General features: G+C 48.5%; 1 protein-coding gene across 6 annotated transcripts in view; it reads left to right on the top strand.

Annotated features, from left to right (window-relative positions):
- Positions 1–19950, top strand: part of LOC110513868 (ELKS/Rab6-interacting/CAST family member 1) — a 541524-nt gene that overhangs the window by 132113 nt on the left and 389461 nt on the right. For all 6 annotated transcript variants that reach the window (XR_016490094.1, XR_016490093.1, XM_090213395.1 and 3 more), the window contains one exon: positions 860–1027. Coding sequence is in view for 4 of the 6 variants with exons in the window: in XM_090213395.1 (XP_090069521.1) it covers positions 860–1027 (168 nt within the window). In the remaining 2 variants the exon portion in view is untranslated. The remainder of the gene's footprint in view (positions 1–859; positions 1028–19950) is intronic.

Genomic DNA, 19950 nt, shown 5'->3' with positions numbered 1-19950 from the left:
ATCTGGAAAAAAGCTTGTCCAGAGAAGACAAGGTGAGTGCTACCATCAGTCCTGTATCATGCCAACAGTAAAGCATCCTGAGACCATTCATGTGTGGGGTTGGGGAACAAAACATCGATATTTTGGGTCCATGGCCAGGAAACTCCCCAGACCTTAATCCCATTGAGAACTTGTGGTCAATCCTCAAGAGGCGGGTGGACAAACAAAACCCCACAAATTCTGACAAACTCCAAGCATTGATTATGCAAGAATAGGCTGCCATCAGTCAGGATGTGGCCCAGAAGTTAATTGACAGCATGCCAGGATGGATTGCAGAGGTCTTGAAAAAGAAGGGTCAACACTGCAAATATTGACTCTTTGCATCAACTTCATGTAATTGTCAATAAAAGCCTTTGACACTTATGAAATGCTTGTAATTATACGTCAGTATTCCATAGTAACATCTGACAGAAATATCTAAAGACACTGAAGCAGAAAACTTTGTGGAAATTAATATTTGTGTCATTCTCAAAACTTTTGGCCACGACTGTACAAGTGCTGATCTAGGATCAGTTTGATATGTTAAATCATAACAAGATATCCGAGATCAGCTATTCTGATATGCTTATTCCAGTGTATTTACAAGTTGACTGGACTGTAAGTATTACATTGATTTGCCTTTTGATTTAATTTGTGATAATGTCTGATATGTGTGTGTCAGGTGGATGCTCTTCGTCGGGAAGAGAGATATTCCCAGCTGAATAAATTGTCTAACCAGATCCATCTCTAATCTAACACTGTGTGTGTGTGTCTGTGTCTGTGTCTGTGTCTGTGTGTGTGTGTGTGCGTGCGTGCATGTATGTGTGCGTGTGCGCATCAGGTGGATGCTCTGCGTCTGCGTCTGGAAGAGAAAGACTCCCAGCTGAATAAGAAGTCGAACCAGATCCAGGAGACGTCTGAGGAGAAGGGGACGCTCAGCAGAGAGGTACACGACCTCAAGGACATGCTGGAGGTCAAGGAGCGCAAGGTCAACGTCCTGCAGAAGAAGGTATGGGGCGGGTGGAGGCTGTGTGTATTTATTATGGATCCCCATTAGATGCTGCCAATGCAGCAGCTACTCTTCCTGGGGTTTATTATGGATCCCCATTAGCTGCCAAAGCAGCAGCTACTCTTCCTGGGGTTTATTATGGATCCCCATTAGCTGCCAAAGCAGCAGCTACTCTTCCTGGGGTTTATTATGGATCCCCATTAGCTGCCAAAGCAGCAGCTACTCTTCCTGGGGTTTATTATGGATCCCCATTAGATGCTGCCAAGGCAGCAGCTACTCTTCCTGGGGTTTATTATGGATCCCCATTAGCTGCCAGAGCAGCAGCTACTCTTCCTGGGGTCCAGCAAAATGAAGGCAGTTTATACAACTGTAATACATTACAATACATTCAGATTTCACAACACACTGTGTTCCCTCAGGCCCCTACTCCACCATGTGTATATATAGTGCGTATGTTATCGTGAGTGTGTGTGTGTGTGTGTATATGTGTCTGTGCCAATGTTTGTGTTGCTTCACAGTCCCCGCTGTTCCATAAGATGTTTTTATCTGTTTTTTAAAATCTAATTTTACTGCTGCATCAGTTACCTGATGTGGAATAGAGTTCCATGTAGTCATGGCTCTATGTGGTACTGTGTGCCTCCCATAGTCTGTTCTGGACTTGGGGACTGTGAAGAGACCTCTTGTGGCATGTCTTGTGGGGTATGTATGGGTGTCTGAGCTGTGTGCCAGTAGTTTAGACAGACCTCTGGTGGGTGTCTGAGCTGTGTGCCAGTAGTTTAGACAGACAGCTCGGTACATTCAACATGTCAATACCTCTCATAAATAAAAGTAGTGATGAAGTCAATCTCTCCTCCACTTTCAGCCAGGAGAGATTGACATGCATATAATTAATATTAGCTCTCTGTGTACATCCAAGGGCCAGCCGTGCTGCCCTGTTCTGAGCCAAATGCAATTTTCCTAAGTCCTTTTTTGTGGCACCTGACCACACGACTGAACAATAGTCAAGGTACGACAAAACTAGGGCCTGTAGGACCTGCCTTGTTGATAGTGTTGTTAAGAAGGCAGAGTATGGCTTTATTATAGACAGACTTCTCCCCATCTTAGCTACTACTGCATCAATATGTTTTGACCATGACAGTTTACAACCCAGGGTTACTGTAAGCAGTTTAGTCACCTCAACTTGCTCAATTTCCACATTATTTATCACAAGATTTAGTTGAGGTTTAGGGTTGAGTGAGTGATTTGTTCCAAATACAATGCTTTTAGTTTTAGAATTATTTAGGGCTAACTTATTCCTTGCCAGCCACTCTGAAAATAACTGCAGCTCTTTGTTGAGTGTTGCAGTCATCTCAGTCACTGCAGTAGCTGACGTGTATAGTGTTGAGTCATCCGCATACATAGAAACTCTGGCTTTGCTCAAAGCCAGTGGCATGTTGTTAGTAAAAATTTAAAAAAGCAATGGGCCTAAACAGCTACCCTGGGGAATTCCTGATTCTAACTGGATTATATTTGAAAGGCTTCCATTAAAGACCCTCTGTTAGACAGCTAAGTCTTTATCCACATTATATCAGGGGGTGTAAAGCCATAACACACACGGTTTTCCAGTAGCAGACTATGATCAATAATGTCCAAAGCTGCACTGAAGTCTAACAAGACAGCCCCCACAATAATTTTATCATCAATATCTCTCAGCTAATCATCAGTCATTTGTTTAAGTGCTGTGCTTGTTGAGTCTCCTTCCTTATAAGCATGCAAAAATTCTGTTGTCAATTTGTTTACAGTAAATCACATTGTATCTGGTCAAACACAATTTTTTCCAGAACTTTACTCAGGGTTTGTAACCGGCTGATTGGTTGGCTATTTGAGGTGGTAAAGGGAGCTTTACTTTTCTTAGGTAGCAGAATGTCTTTAGCTTCCCTCCAGGCTTGAGGGCACACGCTTAAATTGAAGACGCTTAAATTGAAGATGTGGCAAATAGGAGTGACAATGTCGTCTGCTGGTATCCTCAGTAATTTTCCATCCAGATTGTTAGACCCCCCAGTGGCTTGTCATTGTTGATAGACAACAATAATATGTTCACCTCTTCCACACTGACTTTACGGAATTCAAAAGTACAATTCTTATCTTTCATAATTTTGTCTGATATGTGTGTGTGTGTGTGTGTGTGTGAGGGGGGGAGGAGGACATGCTGGATGTGAAGGAACGAAAGGCCAACGTCCTCCAGAGGAAGGCATGTCAGAGATGACTAAAAGGGAGGATGGTTTTGTTGGTCAACTTGTTCCTCTTATGGAAATTTCAAGGATGTACAAAGAGTGTGACTGAAGGAGAATCACCTCTTGGCATAACTGTATTGGACAGACAACTGAGTTTCACTCAGGATACGCAGTGAATGTGCTGTCGTAGTGAATCTTTTCTGTTGATTCACAACTCTATTGAATCACAACTCTATTGATTCACAACTCTATTGAATCACAACTCTATTGAATCTCAACTCTATTGATTCACAACTCTATTGAATCACAACTCTATTGATTCACAACTCTATTGATTCACAACTCTATTGATTCACAAATCTATTGAATCACAACTCTATTGAATCTCAACTCTATTGATTCACAACTCTATTGAATCACAACTCTATTGATTCACAACTCTATTGAATCACAACTCTATTGATTCACAACTCTATTGAATCACAACTCTATTGAATCTCAACTCTATTGATTCACAACTCTATTGATTCACAACTCTATTGATTCACAAATCTATTGAATCTTAACTCTATTGATTCACAACTGTATTGAATCTTAACTCTATTGATTCACAACTGTATTGAATCTCAACTCTATTGATTCACAAATCTATTGAATATCAACTTATGATTCACAAGTCTATTGATTCACCTCTATTGCTACACATGACCTGCTTTTCCTGACTGCCACTAGATGGCAGTATGAGACCATGTTGTTTGAGCCTTCTCCAGGCGTCAAAAAGACCAGAGGAAAATGAAAATTCTCCCCATTGTCCTGGAGAATACATTTCAGAAGTCCTGTGTCTGATAACTCCAGAGTTCACTCTAATCAACCATCATCACTTAGTCATCAATCCAGCCAGAATACCAACCCAGAATGGTTCTTCTGTGATCAACCATCGTAACTTAGTCATCAACCAGCCAAAATACCAACCCAGAATGGTTCTTCTGTGATCAACCATCCATCAACCAGCCAGAATACCAACCCAGAATGGTTCTTCTGTGATCAACCATCGTAACTTAGTCATCAACCAGCCAGAATACCAACCCAGAATGGTTCTTCTGTGATCAACCATCGTAACTTAGTCATCAACCAGCCAAAATACCAACCCAGAATGGTTCTTCTGTGATCAACCATCCATCAACCAGCCAGAATACCAACCCAGAATGGTTCTTCTGTGATCAACCAGCCAGAATACCAACCCAGAATGGTTCTTCTGTGACCCTGCATCAGAACATGAGACCGACCAGCGCCTCCATGAGGAGATGGAGAAAGGGTTTGTGTTTGTGTGTTCATGTCAGGTTTCACAGAGAAAGTCCGGCTCAGCAGTATTACATGGCTGAGGAGGGGAGAGGGACGTTGTGTCTCAGTATGGCTGAGGAGGAGAGAGGGAGGTTGTGTCTCAGCAGTATTACATGGCTGAGGAGGAGAGAGGGAGGTTGTGTCTCAGTATGGCTGAGGAGGGGAGAGGGAGGTTGTGTCTCAGTATGGCTGAGGAGGGGAGAGGGAGGTTGTGTCTCAGTATGGCTGAGGAGCAGAGAGGGAGGTTGTGTCTCAGTATGGCTGAGGAGGAGAGAGGGAAGTTGTGTCTCAGCAGTATTACATGGCTGAGGAGCAGAGAGGGAGGTTGTGTCTCAGTATGGCTGAGGAGGAGAGAGGGAGGTTGCGTCTCAGCAGTATTACATGGCTGAGGAGGAGAGAGGGAAGTTGTGTCTCAGCAGTATTACATGGCTGAGGAGGAGAGAGGGAGGTTGTGTCTCAGCAGTATTACATGGCTGAGGAGGAGAGAGGGAGGTTGTGTCTCAGTATGGCTGAGGAGCAGAGAGGGAGGTTGTGTCTCAGTATGGCTGAGGAGGAGAAAGGGAAGTTGTGTCTCAGCAGTATTACATGGCTGAGGAGGAGAGAGGGAGGTTGTGTCTCAGTATGGCTGAGGAGGGGAGAGGGAGGTTGTGTCTCAGTATGGCTGAGGAGGAGAGAGGGAAGTTGTGTCTCAGCAGTATTACATGGCTGAGGAGGAGAGAGGGAGGTTGTGTCTCAGTATGGCTGAGGAGGGGAGAGGGAGGTTGTGTCTCAGTATGGCTGAGGAGGGGAGAGGGAGGTTGTGTCTCAGTATGGCTGAGGAGGAGAGAGGGAAGTTGTGTCTCAGCCGTATTACATGGCTGAGGAGGAGAGAGGGAGGTTGTGTCTCAGCAGTATTACATGGCTGAGGAGGAGAGAGGGAGGTTGTGTCTCAGCAGTATTACATGGCTGAGGAGGAGAGAGGGAGGTTGTGTCTCAGTATGGCTGAGGAGCAGAGAGGGAGGTTGTGTCTCAGTATGGCTGAGGAGGAGAAAGGGAAGTTGTGTCTCAGCAGTATTACATGGCTGAGGAGGAGAGAGGGAAGTTGTGTCTCAGCAGTATTACATGGCTGAGGAGCAGAGAGGGAGGTTGTGTCTCAGTATGGCTGAGGAGGAGAGAGGGAGGTTGTGTCTCAGCAGTATTACATGGCTGAGGAGGAGAGAGGGAGGTTGTGTCTCAGTATGGCTGAGGAGGAGAGAGGGAGGTTGTGTCTCAGCAGTATTACATGGCTGAGGAGGAGAGAGGGAGGTTGTGTCTCAGTATGGCTGAGGAGCAGAGAGGGAGGTTGTGCTGTTTGGGGGTGGATGAGATTACATGGATCATTTATCATGCTGAAACAATGTGACCTCAAATGAATCTGCTCTTACTCTCCATCTGTATCTCAAATGGCACCCTAGTCCTTATTTAGTGCACTTCGTTTGACCAGGGCTCATGGGGCTCAAGAGTAGTGCACCATGTAGGGAAATAGTGTGCCATTTGGGAAGCAGAGCCAGTCTCTCAGAGCCTGATAGGACATCATACCTCCTCTCTATCCTGTCCTTGTCTTTCTTTGGGAAGCAGAGCCAGTCTCTCAGAGCCTGATAGGACATCATACCTCCTCTCTATCCTGTCCTTGTCTTTCTTTGGGAAGCAGAGCCAGTCTTTCAGAGCCTGATAGGACATCATACCTCCTCTCTGTCCTGTCCTGGTCTTTCTTTGGGAAGCAGAGCCAGTCTCTCAGAGCCTGATAGGACATCATACCTCCTCTCTATCCTGTCCTTGTCTTTCTTTGGGAAGCAGAGCCAGTCTCTCAGAGCCTGATAGGACATCATACCTCCTCTCTGTCCTGTCCTTGTCTTTCTTTGGGAAGCAGAGCCAGTCTCTCAGAGCCTGATAGGACATCATACCTCCTCTCTGTCCTGTCCTTGTCTTTCTTTGGGAAGCAGAGCCAGTCTTTCAGAGCCTGATAGGACATCATACCTCCTTTCTGTCCTGTCCTTGTCTTTCTTTGGGAAGCAGAGCCAGTCTCTCAGAGCCTGATAGGACATCATACCTCCTCTCTGTCCTGTCCTTGTCTTTCTTTGGGAAGCAGAGCCAGTCTCTCAGAGCCTGATAGGACATCATACCTCCTGTCTGTCCTGTCCTTGTCTTTCTTTGGGAAGCAGAGCCAGTCTCTCAGAGCCTGATAGGACATCATACCTCCTCTCTGTCCTGTCCTGGTCTTTCTTTGGGAAGCAGAGCCAGTCTCTCAGAGCCTGATAGGACATCATACCTCCTCTCTGTCCTGTCCTTGTCTTTCTTTGGGAAGCAGAGCCAGTCTCTCAGAGGCTGATAGGACATCATACCTCCTTTCTGTCCTGTCCTTGTCTTTCTTTGGGAAGCAGAGCCAGTCTCTCAGAGCCTGATAGGACATCATACCTCCTCTCTGTCCTGTCCTTGTCTTTCTTTGGGAAGCAGAGCCAGTCTCTCAGAGCCTGATAGGACATCATACCTCCTGTCTGTCCTGTCCTGGTCTTTCTTTGGCCTCAACGTCAGTCAGTCAGCGAGAGCTAAGAGACATAAATCTTTTGGGGGAAGATTCCTGGGTCCTCACTTGGGTCAGTTTGTGTGTGTGTGTGTGTGCGCGGGTCTGTAGCACTCTGTGTATGTGTGTGCACTTGCACATGTGTGTGTACGTGTATGTGTCTGTGTGATGTGTGTGTTTATCCGTGTGTGTGTTTATCCGTGTGTGTGTTTATCCGTGTGTGTGTATATCCGTGTGTGTGTTTATCCGTGTGTGTGTTTATCCGTGTGTGTGTATATCCGTGTGTGTGTATATCCGTGTGTGTGTGTGTGGTTGCGGTGGGTTACGGTTCGATCAGGAAGCTACAGAGGAGTTGTAATAGCAGCAGATCTGAGGGTCAATGGTTTCAACAGACACATACATACTGGAACCAGTCCCAACTAGACACACACACACACACACACACACACACACACACACACACACACACACACATGCGGACGGACAGACGGACTACAGTATGCTGAAGCCGTTCCCCTCTCTGTGGGCTGGTCCTGGTTGAGAGGGTTGAGAGGAGGAGTAGAGACAGGGGGTCATCCCAGCCCGCCCCATCCCCAGCAGGGCCACATCCATCTTTCTGACAGCCCTCTCCTCCAGGGAGGGAGGGAGGGAGGGAGGGGGAGAGAGAGGGATGGAGGGAGGGAGGGAGGGAGCCATGTCTGTGGAGAGATGTAGCAATGTAGAGGTGGTTGGCTCCGCTCTGGTGAGATCACAGAACCACTACTACCAGCCCTTCAGGCTGACCGCCTGGCTGGATCTATATCTGTCTGGATCTATATCTGTCTGGATCTATATCTGTGTGTATCTATATCTGTCTGTCTGGATCTATAAATGTCTGTCTGGATCTATATCTGTCTGTGTGGATCTATATCTGTCTGGATCTATATCTGTGTGGATCTATATCTGTCTGGATCTATATCTGTCTGGATCTATATCTGTCTGGATCTATATCTGTCTGTCTGGATCTATATCTGTCTGTGTGGATCTATAGCTGTCTGGATCTATATCTGTGTGCATCTATATCTGTATATCTGTCTGGATCTATATCTGTCTGTGTGGATCTATATCTGTCTGTGTGGATCTATATCTGTCTGGATCTATATCTGTGTGGATCTATATCTGTCTGGATCTATAGCTGTCTGGATCTATATCTGTCTATGTGGATCTATATCTGTCTGGATCTATATCTGTCTGTGTGGATCTATATCTGTGTGGATCTATATCTGTCTGTCTGGATCTATATCTGTCTTTCTGGATCTATATCTGTCTGCGTGGATCTATATATGTCTGTCTGGATCTATATCTGTCTGTCTGGATCTATATCTGTCTGTGTGAATCTATATCTGTGTGGATCTATATCTTTGTGAATATATATCTGTCTGGATCTATATCTGTGTGGATCTATATCTGTGTGAATCTATATCTATCTCTGTGTATCTATATCTGTCTGTGTGGATCTATATCTGTGTGGATCTATATCTGTCTATGTGGATCTATATCTGTCTGTGTGGATCTATATCTCTGTGGATCTATATCTGTGTGGATCTATATTTGTGTGTGCACGCCTGCCTCATCACTTATCCCCCTCCCTAGACAACCACACACCCCTCCGCTCAGCTCCATCCTCCCTCCTCCCTCCCTGGGTGCCGATGACGTGGATGTCCATTAAGGCAGCCCCCCTCTCTGATTCAGAGGGGTTGGGTTAAATGAGGAAGATACATTTCAGTTGAAGGCATTCTGACTAGGTCTCCCCTTTCCCCCTCTTTCTTCAATAGGGACGTGCCAGACAGACAAACCCAGAGAAGAGCTCACCTGGGGCTGAATGTGCTAGTACGCTGCCCCCCTCTAATGAAGATTCCAGGGACCTAGCTAGCTACTAGCATGCCTTGTCCAGGACACACACACTGTAAGCTTTTCAAAGCTCCCCCCGAGAAACATGTGACCCGGGGGATAAGCCAATGCAGTTTGTTTTGAAAGAGCCAGAGAGCAGCAGAGCTGAACTCCCTGTCCAGTTGTCTGAAGAAGCAACATTTAGTTTCTATAATGATCCCTGAGGTAGCTGTTGTAGCTCACTGTGTACACAGAACCCTAGAGCAGGCCTGATGGCCATAACACATTGAGACTGGCTGGGGAACTGTACACTGACTCCTTGATGAACCCATACCGTGAAACCAACCCAGAACAGGACAGGACAGATCAGGACAGATCAGGACAGGACAGAACAGAACAGAACAGGACAGGACAGAACAGGGCAGAACAAACAGGGCAGGGTTATTAAAGTACTACATGTCCTCAGTGAGTGGTTCAGATCAGGACAGAACAGAACAGGACAGTACAGAACAGTACAGAACAGGACAGTACAGAACAGGGTTATTAAAGTACTACATGTCCTCAGTGAGTGGTTCAGATCAGGACAGAACAGAACAGGACAGAACAGGACAGGACAGATCAGGGTAGAACAGAACAGAATAAACAGGGCAGAACAGAACAGAACAGGGTTATTAAAGTACTACATGTCCTCAGTGAGTGGTCCAGATCAGGACAGAACAGAACAGGACAGGACAGTACAGAACAGGACAGTACAGAACAGGACAGAACAGAACAGAACAGAACAGAACAGGACAGGACAGGACAGGGCAGAACAGAACAGAACAGGACAGGACAGGACAGAACAGGGCAGAACAGAACAGAACAGGGTTATTAAAGTACTACATGTCCTCAGTGAGTGGTCCAGATCAGGACAGAACAGATCAGGACAGAACAGAACAGAACAGAACAGGGTTATTAAAGTACTACATGTCCTCAGTGAGTGGTCCAGATCAGGACAGAACAGAACAGGACAGTACAGGACAGTACAGAACAGGACAGTACAGAACAGGACAGAACAGAACAGAACAGAACAGGACAGAACAGAACAGAACAGAACAGAACAGAACAGGGCAGAACAGAACAGGACAGAACAGAACAGAACAGAACAGAACAGAACAGGGCAGAACAGGGTTATGAAAGTACTACATGTCCTCAGTGAGTGGTCCAGATCAGGACAGAATAGAACAGGACAGTACAGAACAGGACAGAACAGTACAGAACAGGACAGTACAGAACAGGACAGAACAGAACAGAACAGAACAGGACAGAACAGAACAGAACAGAACAGAACAGAACAGAACAGGACAGGGTTATGAAAGTACTACATGTCCTCAGTGAGTGGTCCAGATCAGGACAGAACAGAACAGGACAGTACAGGACAGTACAGAACAGGACAGTACAGAACAGAACAGAACAGAACAGGGCAGAACAGAACAGGACAGAACAGAACAGGACAGTACAGAACAGGGTTATTAAAGTACTACATGTCCTCAGTGAGTGGTTCAGATCAGAACAGGGCAGAACAGAACAGGGCAGAACAGAACAGGGCAGAACAGAACAGGACAGACCAGAACAGGACAGTACAGAACAGGACAGAACAGAACAGAACAGGACAGGACAGAACAGAACAGAACAGGGCAGAACAGAACAGGGCAGAACAGGACAGACCAGAACAGGACAGTACAGAACAGGACAGAACAGAACAGAACAGAACAGAACAGGGCAGAACAGAACAGGACAGAACAGGACAGTACAGAACAGGACAGAACAGGGCAGAACAGGGTTATGAAAGTACTCCATGTCCTCAGTGAGTGATTCAGATCAAGTGAATAAACTGCATAGACAGAGAGATTGAGATTGTGTCTTTAATAGAACTATTCTTTATGGAGGGTAATCAGAGAGCAGGTAGTGATGAGGTCAAATCACTCTAAACAGGGAGAACTATAAACTCAGCAAGAAAATAATTGTCCTCTCACAGTCAACTGCGTTTATATTCAGCAAACTTAACATGTGTAAATATTTGTATGAACATAACAAGATTCAACAACTGAGACATGAACTGAACAAGTTCCACAGACATGTGACTAACATAAATGGAATAATGTCTCCCTGAACAAAGGGGTGGGGGGTCAAAATCAAAAGTAACAGTCAGTATCTGGTGTGGCCACCAGCTGCATTAAGTACTGCAGTGCATCTCCTCCTCATGGACTGCACCAGATTTGCCAGTTCCTGCTGTGAGATGTTACCCCACTCTTCCTGCAAGTTCCTGGACATTTCTGGGGGGAATGGCCCTAGCCCTCACCTTCCGATCCAACAGGTCCCAGACGTGCCCAATGGGATTGAGATCCGGGCTCTTCACTGACCATGGCAGAACACTGACATTCCTGTCTTGCAGGAAATCACGCACAGAACGAGCAGTATGGCTGGTGGCATTGTCATGCTGGAGGGTCATGTCAGGATGAGCCTGCAGGAAGGGTACCACATGAGGGAGGAGGATGTCTTCCCTGTAATGCACAACGTTGAGATTGCCTGCAATGACAACAAGCTCAGTCCGATGATGCTGTGACACACCACTCCAGACCATGACGGACCCTCCACCTCCAAATCGATCCCACTCCAGAGTACAGGCCTCGGCGTAACGCTCATTCCTTCAACAATAAACGCGAAACCGACCATCACCCCTGGTGAGACAAAACCGCGACTCGTCAGTGAAGAGCACTTTTTGCCAGTCCTGTCTGGTCCAGCGAGGGTGAGTTTGTGCCCATAGGTGACGTTGTTGCCGGTGATGTCTGGTGAGGACCTACCTTACAACAGACCTACAAGCCCTCAGTCCATCCTCTCTCACCCTATTGCGGACAGTCTGAGCGCTGATGGAGGGTTGTGCGTTCTGAGTGAAACTCGGGCAGTTGTTGTTGCCATCCTGTACCTGTCCCGCAGGGGTGATGTTCGGACGTACCGATCCTGTGCAGGTGTTGTTGCCATCCTGTACCTGTCCCCAGGTGTGATGTTCGGTGTCTTAACGACCGTTCCACAGGTGCATGTTCATTCCTTGTTTATGGTTCATTGAACAAGCATGGGAAACAGTGTTTAAACCCTTTACAATGAAGATCTGTGAAGTTATTTGGATTTTTAGAAATTATCGTTGAAAGACAGGGTCCTGAAAAAGGGACGTTTCTTTTTTTGCTGAGTTTATCTAGTCTGGGCCTGTAGCAGAATGAAGGGGGTGTGGTTAGAGAGAGAGAGGCTGGCCCCTGACCCCAACATAATGAAGAGAGTGTGGTTAGAGAGAGAGAGGCTGGCCCCTGGCCCCAACATAATGAAGAGAGTGTGGTTAGAGAGAGAGGCTGGCTCCTGGCCCCAACATAATGAAGAGAGTGTGGTTAGAGAGAGACGCTGGCCCCAACATAATAAAGAGAGTGTGGTTAGAGAGAGAGGCTGGCCCCTGGCCCCAACATAATGAAGAGAGTGTGGTTAGAGAGAGACGCTGGCCCCAACATAATGAAGAGAGTGTGGTTAGAGAGAGACGCTGGCCCCAACATAATAAAGAGAGTGTGGTTAGAGAGAGAGGCTGGCTCCTGGCCCCAACATAATGAAGAGAGTGTGGTTAGAGAGAGAGGCTGGCCCCAACATAATAAAGAGAGTGTGGTTAGAGAGAGAGAGGCTGGCCCCTGGCCCCAACATAATGAAGAGAGTGTGGTTAGAGAGAGAGGCTGGCCCCAACATAATAAAGAGAGTGTGGTTAGAGAGAGAGAGGCTGGCCCCTGGCCCCAACATAATGAAGAGAGTGTGGTTAGAGAGAGAGACTGGCCCCTGGCCCCAACATAATGAAGAGAGTGTGGTTAGAGAGAGAGGCTGGCCCCAACATAATGAAGAGAGTGTGGTTAGAGAGAGAGGCTGGCCCCAACATAATAAAGAGAGTGTGGTTAGAGAGAGAGACTGGCCCCTGGCCCCAACATAATGAAGAGAGTGTGGTTAGAGAGGGAGAGGCTGGCCCCTGGCCCCAACATAATGAAGAGAGTGTGGTTAGAGAGAGAGACTGGCCCCTGGCCCCAACATAATGAAGAGAGTGTGGTTAGAGAGGGAGAGGCTGGCCCCTGGCCCCAACATAATGAAGAGAGTGTGGTTAGAGAGAGAGAGAGAGGCTGGCCCCTGGCCCCAACATAATGAAGAGAGTGTGGTTAGAGAGAGAGGCTGGCCCCAACATAATAAAGAGAGTGTGGTTAGAGAGAGAGACTGGCCCCTGGCCCCAACATAATGAAGAGAGTGTGGTTAGAGAGGGAGAGGCTGGCCCCTGGCCCCAACATAATGAAGAGAGTGTGGTTAGAGAGAGAGACTGGCCCCTGGCCCCAACATAATGAAGAGAGTGTGGTTAGAGAGGGAGAGGCTGGCCCCTGGCCCCAACATAATGAAGAGAGTGTGGTTAGAGAGAGAGAGAGGCTGGCCCCTGGCCCCAACATAATGAAGAGAGTGTGGTTAGAGAGAGAGGCTGGCCCCAACATAATAAAGAGAGTGTGGTTAGAGAGAGAGACTGGCCCCTGGCCCCAACATAATGAAGAGAGTGTGGTTAGAGAGGGAGAGGCTGGCCCCTGGCCCCAACATAATGAAGAGAGTGTGGTTAGAGAGAGAGACTGGCCCCTGGCCCCAACATAATGAAGAGAGTGTGGTTAGAGAGGGAGAGGCTGGCCCCTGGCCCCAACATAATGAAGAGAGTGTGGTTAGAGAGAGAGAGAGGCTGGCCCCTGGCCCCAACATAATGAAGAGAGTGTGGTTAGAGAGAGAGGCTGGCCCCAACATAATAAAGAGAGTGTGGTTAGAGAGAGAGAGGCTGGCCCCTGGCCCCAACATACTGAAGAGAGTGTGGTTAGAGAGAGAGAGAGGCTGGCCCCTGGCCGCAACATAATGAAGAGAGTGTGGTTAGAGAGAGAGGCTGGCCCCAACATAATAAAGAGAGTGTGGTTAGAGAGAGAGAGGCTGGCCCCAACATAATGAAGAGAGTGTGGTTAGAGAGAGAGGCTGGCCCCTGGCCCCAACATAATGAAGAGAGTGTGGTTAGAGAGAGAGGCTGGCCCCTGGCCCCAACATAATGAAGAGAGTGTGGTTAGAGGGAGAGGCTGGCCCCAACATAATGAAGAGAGTGTGGTTAGAGAGAGAGGCTGGCCCCTGGCCCCAACATAATGAAGAGAGTGTGGTTAGAGAGAGAGGCTGGCCCCTGGCCCCAACATAATGAAGAGAGTGTGGTTAGAGGGAGAGGCTGGCCCCTGGCCCCAACATAATGAAGAGAGTGTGGTTAGAGAGAGACGCTGGCCCCAACATAATGAAGAGAGTGTGGTTAGAGAGAGAGGCTGGCCCCTACAGAATGAACAGAGTGTGGACAGAGAGAGGCTGGCCCCAGCCTAACCATCAGCCCAACCATCAGCCCAACCATCAGCCCACCCATCAGCCCAACCATCAGCCCAACCAGCAATACCAGACATGTCCTCACTATAAAGGCCTAGTTTTGCCTAAACCCCCTTTTCTGATCTCTTACCCATGAGTACACAAACAGAACATTAACATAGGGCACAGACATACTCCGAGCTGTGTGAAGTACACTACACTACCTCCCTCTGAGAAAGCCTTGGCCTGCTCAACACTTCTGTAAAGCTGTTTGACTCTGAGCTTGTTTTACCAAAGGCTTCTCCCTCTCTCTCCCTCTCTCCTGATTGAAGTACTTTCCCTCTAACAACACTCGTACTGGCGAGTGGCGACAGAGAGAGAGAGATTGTTTGAAAGACTAGATTTGATTTAAAATCTCCATTCACCACAGAGCGTCCCTGAGCTCTCTCTCTCTCTCTCTCTCTCTCTCTCTCTCTCTCTAGCTCTCTCTCTCTCTCTCTCTCTCTAGCTCTCTCTCTCTCGTCTCTATCTCTCTCTACCTCTCTCTCGCTATTCTATCTATCCTATTTTAGTTTATTTATGTTGTGCTTTTTGTTATTTAATAGGGCGCTTAGCCTTTTAACAAGTCAAAGAAAGTCCATGAATTCTGTTTTTAAACGGCAGATGAGGTGGTAGCAGGGAGAGAAGCACGTTGAGCTGTGGCCAACCATCATATTGAGATCAGTGGTTTGGTGAGGAGAGCGGCTCTGTGGATAATGGGAGTTCACAGAAGGACAGAGGGAAGAACATAATATTTGTTAAATATCGTAGGGGAACAAAGAGCGACAGGACACAGTTCAGCAGTCCTCACTGAAGTATGTAGAGCCCCAGTCAGACACACAGGCTGACACTGAGCAGTGTGTTTATCAAGGTTAAATAAAGGACACTATTGCTTAGTCTGGAACTCTCCTCCCTCTCTCTCTCTCTCATCTCTCTCTCTCTCATCTCTCTTTCTCCTCTCTCGCTCTCTCTTCTTTCCTCTGTCTCTCCTCTCTCTCTCTGTCTCTCTCTCTCTCTCTCTCTCCTCTCTCCCTCCCTCTCTCTCTCTCTCTCTCTTCTCTCTCTCCTCTCTCTCTCTCTCCTCTCTCTCTCTCCTCTCTCTCTCTCATCTCTCTTTCTCCTCTCTCGCTCTTTCTTCTTTCCTCTGTCTCTCCTCTCTCTCTCTGTCTCTCTCTCTCTCTCTCTCTCCTCTCTCCCTCCCTCCCTCTCTCTCTCTCTCTCTCTCTCTCTCTCTCTCTTTCCCTCTCTCCTCTCTCTCTCTCTCTCTCTCTCTCTCTCCTCTCTCCCTCTCTCTCTCCTCTCTCTCCTCTCTCCCCCTCTCTCTCTCTCATCTCTCTTTCTCCTCTCTTGCTCTCTCTTCTTTCCTATGTCTCTCCTCTCTCTCTCTGTCTCTCCTCCCTCTCCTCTCTCTCCCCTCTCTCTCTCTCTTGCTCTCTCTCTCTCTCTCTCTCCTCTCCTCTCCTCTCCTCTCGTTCTCCTCTCCTCTCTCTCTCCTCTCTCTCCTCTCTTTCTCCTCTCCCCTCTCTCCTCTCTCTCCCCTCTCCTCTCCCCTCTCTCTCCCTCTCTCCCCTCTCTCTCCTCTCTCCCCTCTCTCTCTGTCTCTCTCTCTCTCTCTCTCCTCTCATCTCCCCTCTCTCCCCTCTCTCTTCTCTCCCCTCTCTCTTCTCTCCCCTCTCTCTCCTCTCTCTCCTCTCTCCTCTCTGTCCTCTCTCCTCTCTCTCTCTCTCTCCTATCTCTCTCTCCCCTCTCTCTCCCCTCTCTCTCCTATCTCTCTCTCCCCTCTCTCTCCTCTCTCTCCCCCTCTCTCTCTCCCCTCTCTCCCCTCTCTCTCCCCCTCTCTCTCTCCCCTCTCTCTTCTCTCCCCTCTCTCTCCTCTCTCCTCTCTGTCCTCTCTCTCTCCCCCTCTCTCTCTCCTCTCATCTCCCCTCTCTCCCCTCTCTCTTCTCTCCCCTCTCTCTCCTCTCTCCTCTCTGTCCTCTCTCTCTCCCCCTCTCTCTCTCCTCTCATCTCCCCTCTCTCCCCTCTCTCTTCTCTCCCCTCTCTCTCCTCTCTCTTCTCTCCCCTCTCTCTCTCTCCCCCTCTCTCTCCTCTCTCTCCAATATGAATGTAGTTTTGATCTTTGTTTTTTGTTCTCTCCTCTGTTTCTTCTTCTCTCTGTCTGCCGTGTTACAATGCCACGTCCCCCCCCCCCCCCCCCAAAGAAAAGTAGTGTGTCAGTTCAAAGATGCAAGCTCAAAAGGCTACATGAGAACGACAAAGCAGAGAGTGAAATGAATTGAGAGCAACAAGGTTTTGTTTAGTCTGTGATGTGTTGTTTGTGTGTTAGTGGTTTTCTGTGTGACTGAATGAGAGCATGTTAGAGCTCTTGTTTCTCTGCCTTGTTAGTGAGGAGACAGTCAAAGGAGATGGAGAGGAAATGAGAGAGAGAGACAGAGATGGGGATAGACAGAGACAAGAGGTAAAGACAGGGAAAGGAAGAGGTAGAGATAGGGAGGGAGGGAATAGAGAGAGAGAAGAGACTGAGATGAAGAGGCTAAATGAATGATAACCCCCCCGTATTACACAGGGAGAATCCCTTCTCTACAGTCTGGGGGGGAGGGAGGGAGGGAAAAGAGATGACACAGATAGAAAGATGGAGAGAGAGAGAAACTAGACAGTTTAAAAGAGAGAAACTAGACTTCATTTTTGCTTTTGTCTCTGTGTGATAGGAGGAAGTTTCTGGAAGTTTCTAATAAATCAGATTTTCATCTTTCTCCATCTCCTCCGCCTCCTCCTCTTCTGCCGCCTCCTTTGTCTCCTCGTCCTCTCCTCTTGTGTGTGTCGGGTGCAGCAGACACAAAGCCTGGCAGCGTGCCACCTACCTGTCAGGACTCACCCATTCATGTGCCAGTCAGGCCAACCCTCATTTGCATCGCTGAGCAGGGTCTGCTTTCTCTATCCATCACCCCCTCCTTACCTCCTCTACCCTTTCCCTCCTTATCCCCTCCCTCCTCACCCCTCCTTACCTCCTCTACCCTTTCCCTCCTTATCCCCTCACCCCTCCTTACCTCCTCTACCCTTTCCCTCCTTATCCCCTCCCTCCTCACCCCTCCTTACATCCTCTACCCTTTCCCTCCTTATCCCCTCCCTCCTCACCCCTCCTTACCTCCTCTACCCTTTCCCTCCTTATCCCCTCCCTCCTCACCCCTCCTTACCTCCTCTACCCTTTCCCTCCTTATCCCCACCCTCCTCTACCCTTTCCCTCCTTATCCCCTCCCTCCTCACCCCTCCTTACCTCCTCTACCCTTTCCCTCCTTATCCCCTCCCTCCTCACCCCTCCTTACCTCCTCCCTCCTCTACCCTTTCCCTCCTTATCCCCACCCTCCTCTACCCTTTCCCTCCTTATCCCCTCCCTCCTCACCCCTCCTTACCTCCTCTACCCTTTCCCTCCTTATCCCCTCCCTCCTCACCCCTCCTTACCTCCTCCCTCCTCTACCCTTTCCCTCCTTATCCCCTCCCTCCTCACCCCTCCTTACCTCCTCTACCCTTTCCCTCCTTATCCCCTCCCTCCTCACCCCTCCTTACCTCCTCTACCCTTTCCCTCCTTATCCCCTCCCTCCTCACCCCTCCTTACCTCCTCTACCCTTTCCCTCCTTATCCCCTCCCTCCTCACCCCTCCTTACCTCCTCTACCCTTTCCCTCCTTATCCCCACCCTCCTCTACCCTTTCCCTCCTTATCCCCTCCCTCCTCTACCCTTTCCCTCCTTATCCCCTCCCTCCTCTACCCTTTCCCAGTCAGGACTGATGCTGGAGGGAGAGGAGAGGAGAGAAGTGGAGGGGAGGGGAAGCGAGGAGAGGAGAGGAAAGGAGGGGGAGAAGAGGGGAGGAGGGGAGAGAAGGGGTCAGGAGAGGAACGGGAGAGGAGGGGGAGAGGAGGGGAGTAGGGGATAGGATGGGGAGATGAGGGAGAGGAGGGGAGAGGAGGAGAGTAGGGGATAGAATGGAGAGATGAGGGAGAGAAGGAGAGGAGGAGAGTAGGGGATAGGATGAGGGGAGAGGAAGAGAGGGAGAGGAGGAGAGTAGGGGATAGGATGGGGAGATGAGGGGAGAGGAAGAGAGGAGGAGAGTAGGGGATAGGATGGGGAGATGAGGGAGAGGAGGGAGAGGAGGAGAGTTGGGGATAGGATGGGGAGATGAGGGAGAGGAGGAGAGGAGAGGAAAGAAGAGGCGCATCAGTATGTTAAACAACAACCTTTAATAATTCACTGTCCCCCCTTTCCTCCCCTTTCCTCCCTCCATTCCCTTTCCTCCCTCCTTCTTTCCCTTGCCCCTCCCCCCCACACACACATCCCTTTAATATCCCATCCTCAGGATGGCTCAGCCAGGATGCTCTTTCTGTCTTCTCCTGTCTCTGGTGTATTCTACTACATGTGGATGAAACCAGAGCAGAGAGCTGGCAGAGGTTTGGTAGGGAAGAGAAGGGAGATGAGAGGAGAGGGATAGAGGAGTGGAGGAGAGGAGAGGAGAGGAGAGGAGAGGAGAGGAGAGGAGAGAGAGAGAGAGAGAGAGAGAGAGAGAGAGAGAGAGAGAGAGGGAAAGAGAGAGAGAGGGAAAGAGAGAGAGAGAGAGAGAGAGAGAGGGAAAGAGAGAGAGAGAGAGAGAGAGAGAGAGAGAGAGAGAGAGAGAGAGAGGGAAAGAGAGAGAGAGAGAGAGAGAGAGAGAGAGAAAGGGAAAGAGGAAAGAGAGAGAGAGGGAAAGAGAGAGAGAGAGAGAGAGAGAGAGAGAGAGAGGGAAAGAGGGAGAGGGATTGCGGCTCTCACAGACCTGTTAGTTTTTCTTTAAGAAGCCCTCCTGTTCTCCACTCATTACCTGTATTAACTGCACCCGTTTGAACTCGTTACCTGTATAAAAGAGACCTGTCCACACACTCAATCAAACAGACTCCAACCTCTCCACAATGGCCAAAACCAGAGAGCTGTGTAAGGACATCAGGGATAAAATTGTAGACCTGCACAAGGCTGGGATGGGCTACGAGGACAATAGGCAAGCAGCTTGGTGAGAAGGCAACAACTGTTGGCACAATTATTAGAAAATGGAAGAAGTTCAAGATGACGGTCAATCACCCTCGGTCTGGGGCTCCATGCAAGATCTCACTTTGTGGGGCATCAATGATCATGAGGAAGGTGAGGGATCAGCCCAGAACTACACGGCAGGACCTGGTCAATGACCTGAAGAGAGCTGGGACCACAGTCTCAAAGAAAACTTTCAGTAACACACTACGCTGTCATGGATTAAAATCCTGCAGTGCACGCAAGGTCCCCCTGCTCAAGCCAGCGCATGTCCAGGCCCGTCTGAAGTTTGCCAATGACCATCTGGATGATCCAGAGGAGGAATGGGAGCAGGTCATGTGTTCTGATGAGACAGAAATAGAGCTTTTTGGTCTAAATTCCACTCGCCGTGTTTGGACGAAGAAGAAGGATGAGTACAACCCCAAGAACACCATCCCAACCGCGAAGCATGGAGGTGGA

This window comes from Oncorhynchus mykiss, chromosome 21 (genome assembly GCF_057628025.1).
Source record: "Oncorhynchus mykiss isolate SJ-2025 chromosome 21, ASM5762802v1, whole genome shotgun sequence".
Lineage (NCBI taxonomy): Eukaryota > Metazoa > Chordata > Actinopteri > Salmoniformes > Salmonidae > Oncorhynchus > Oncorhynchus mykiss.
This window is presented reverse-complemented; position numbering and strand designations above follow the sequence as displayed.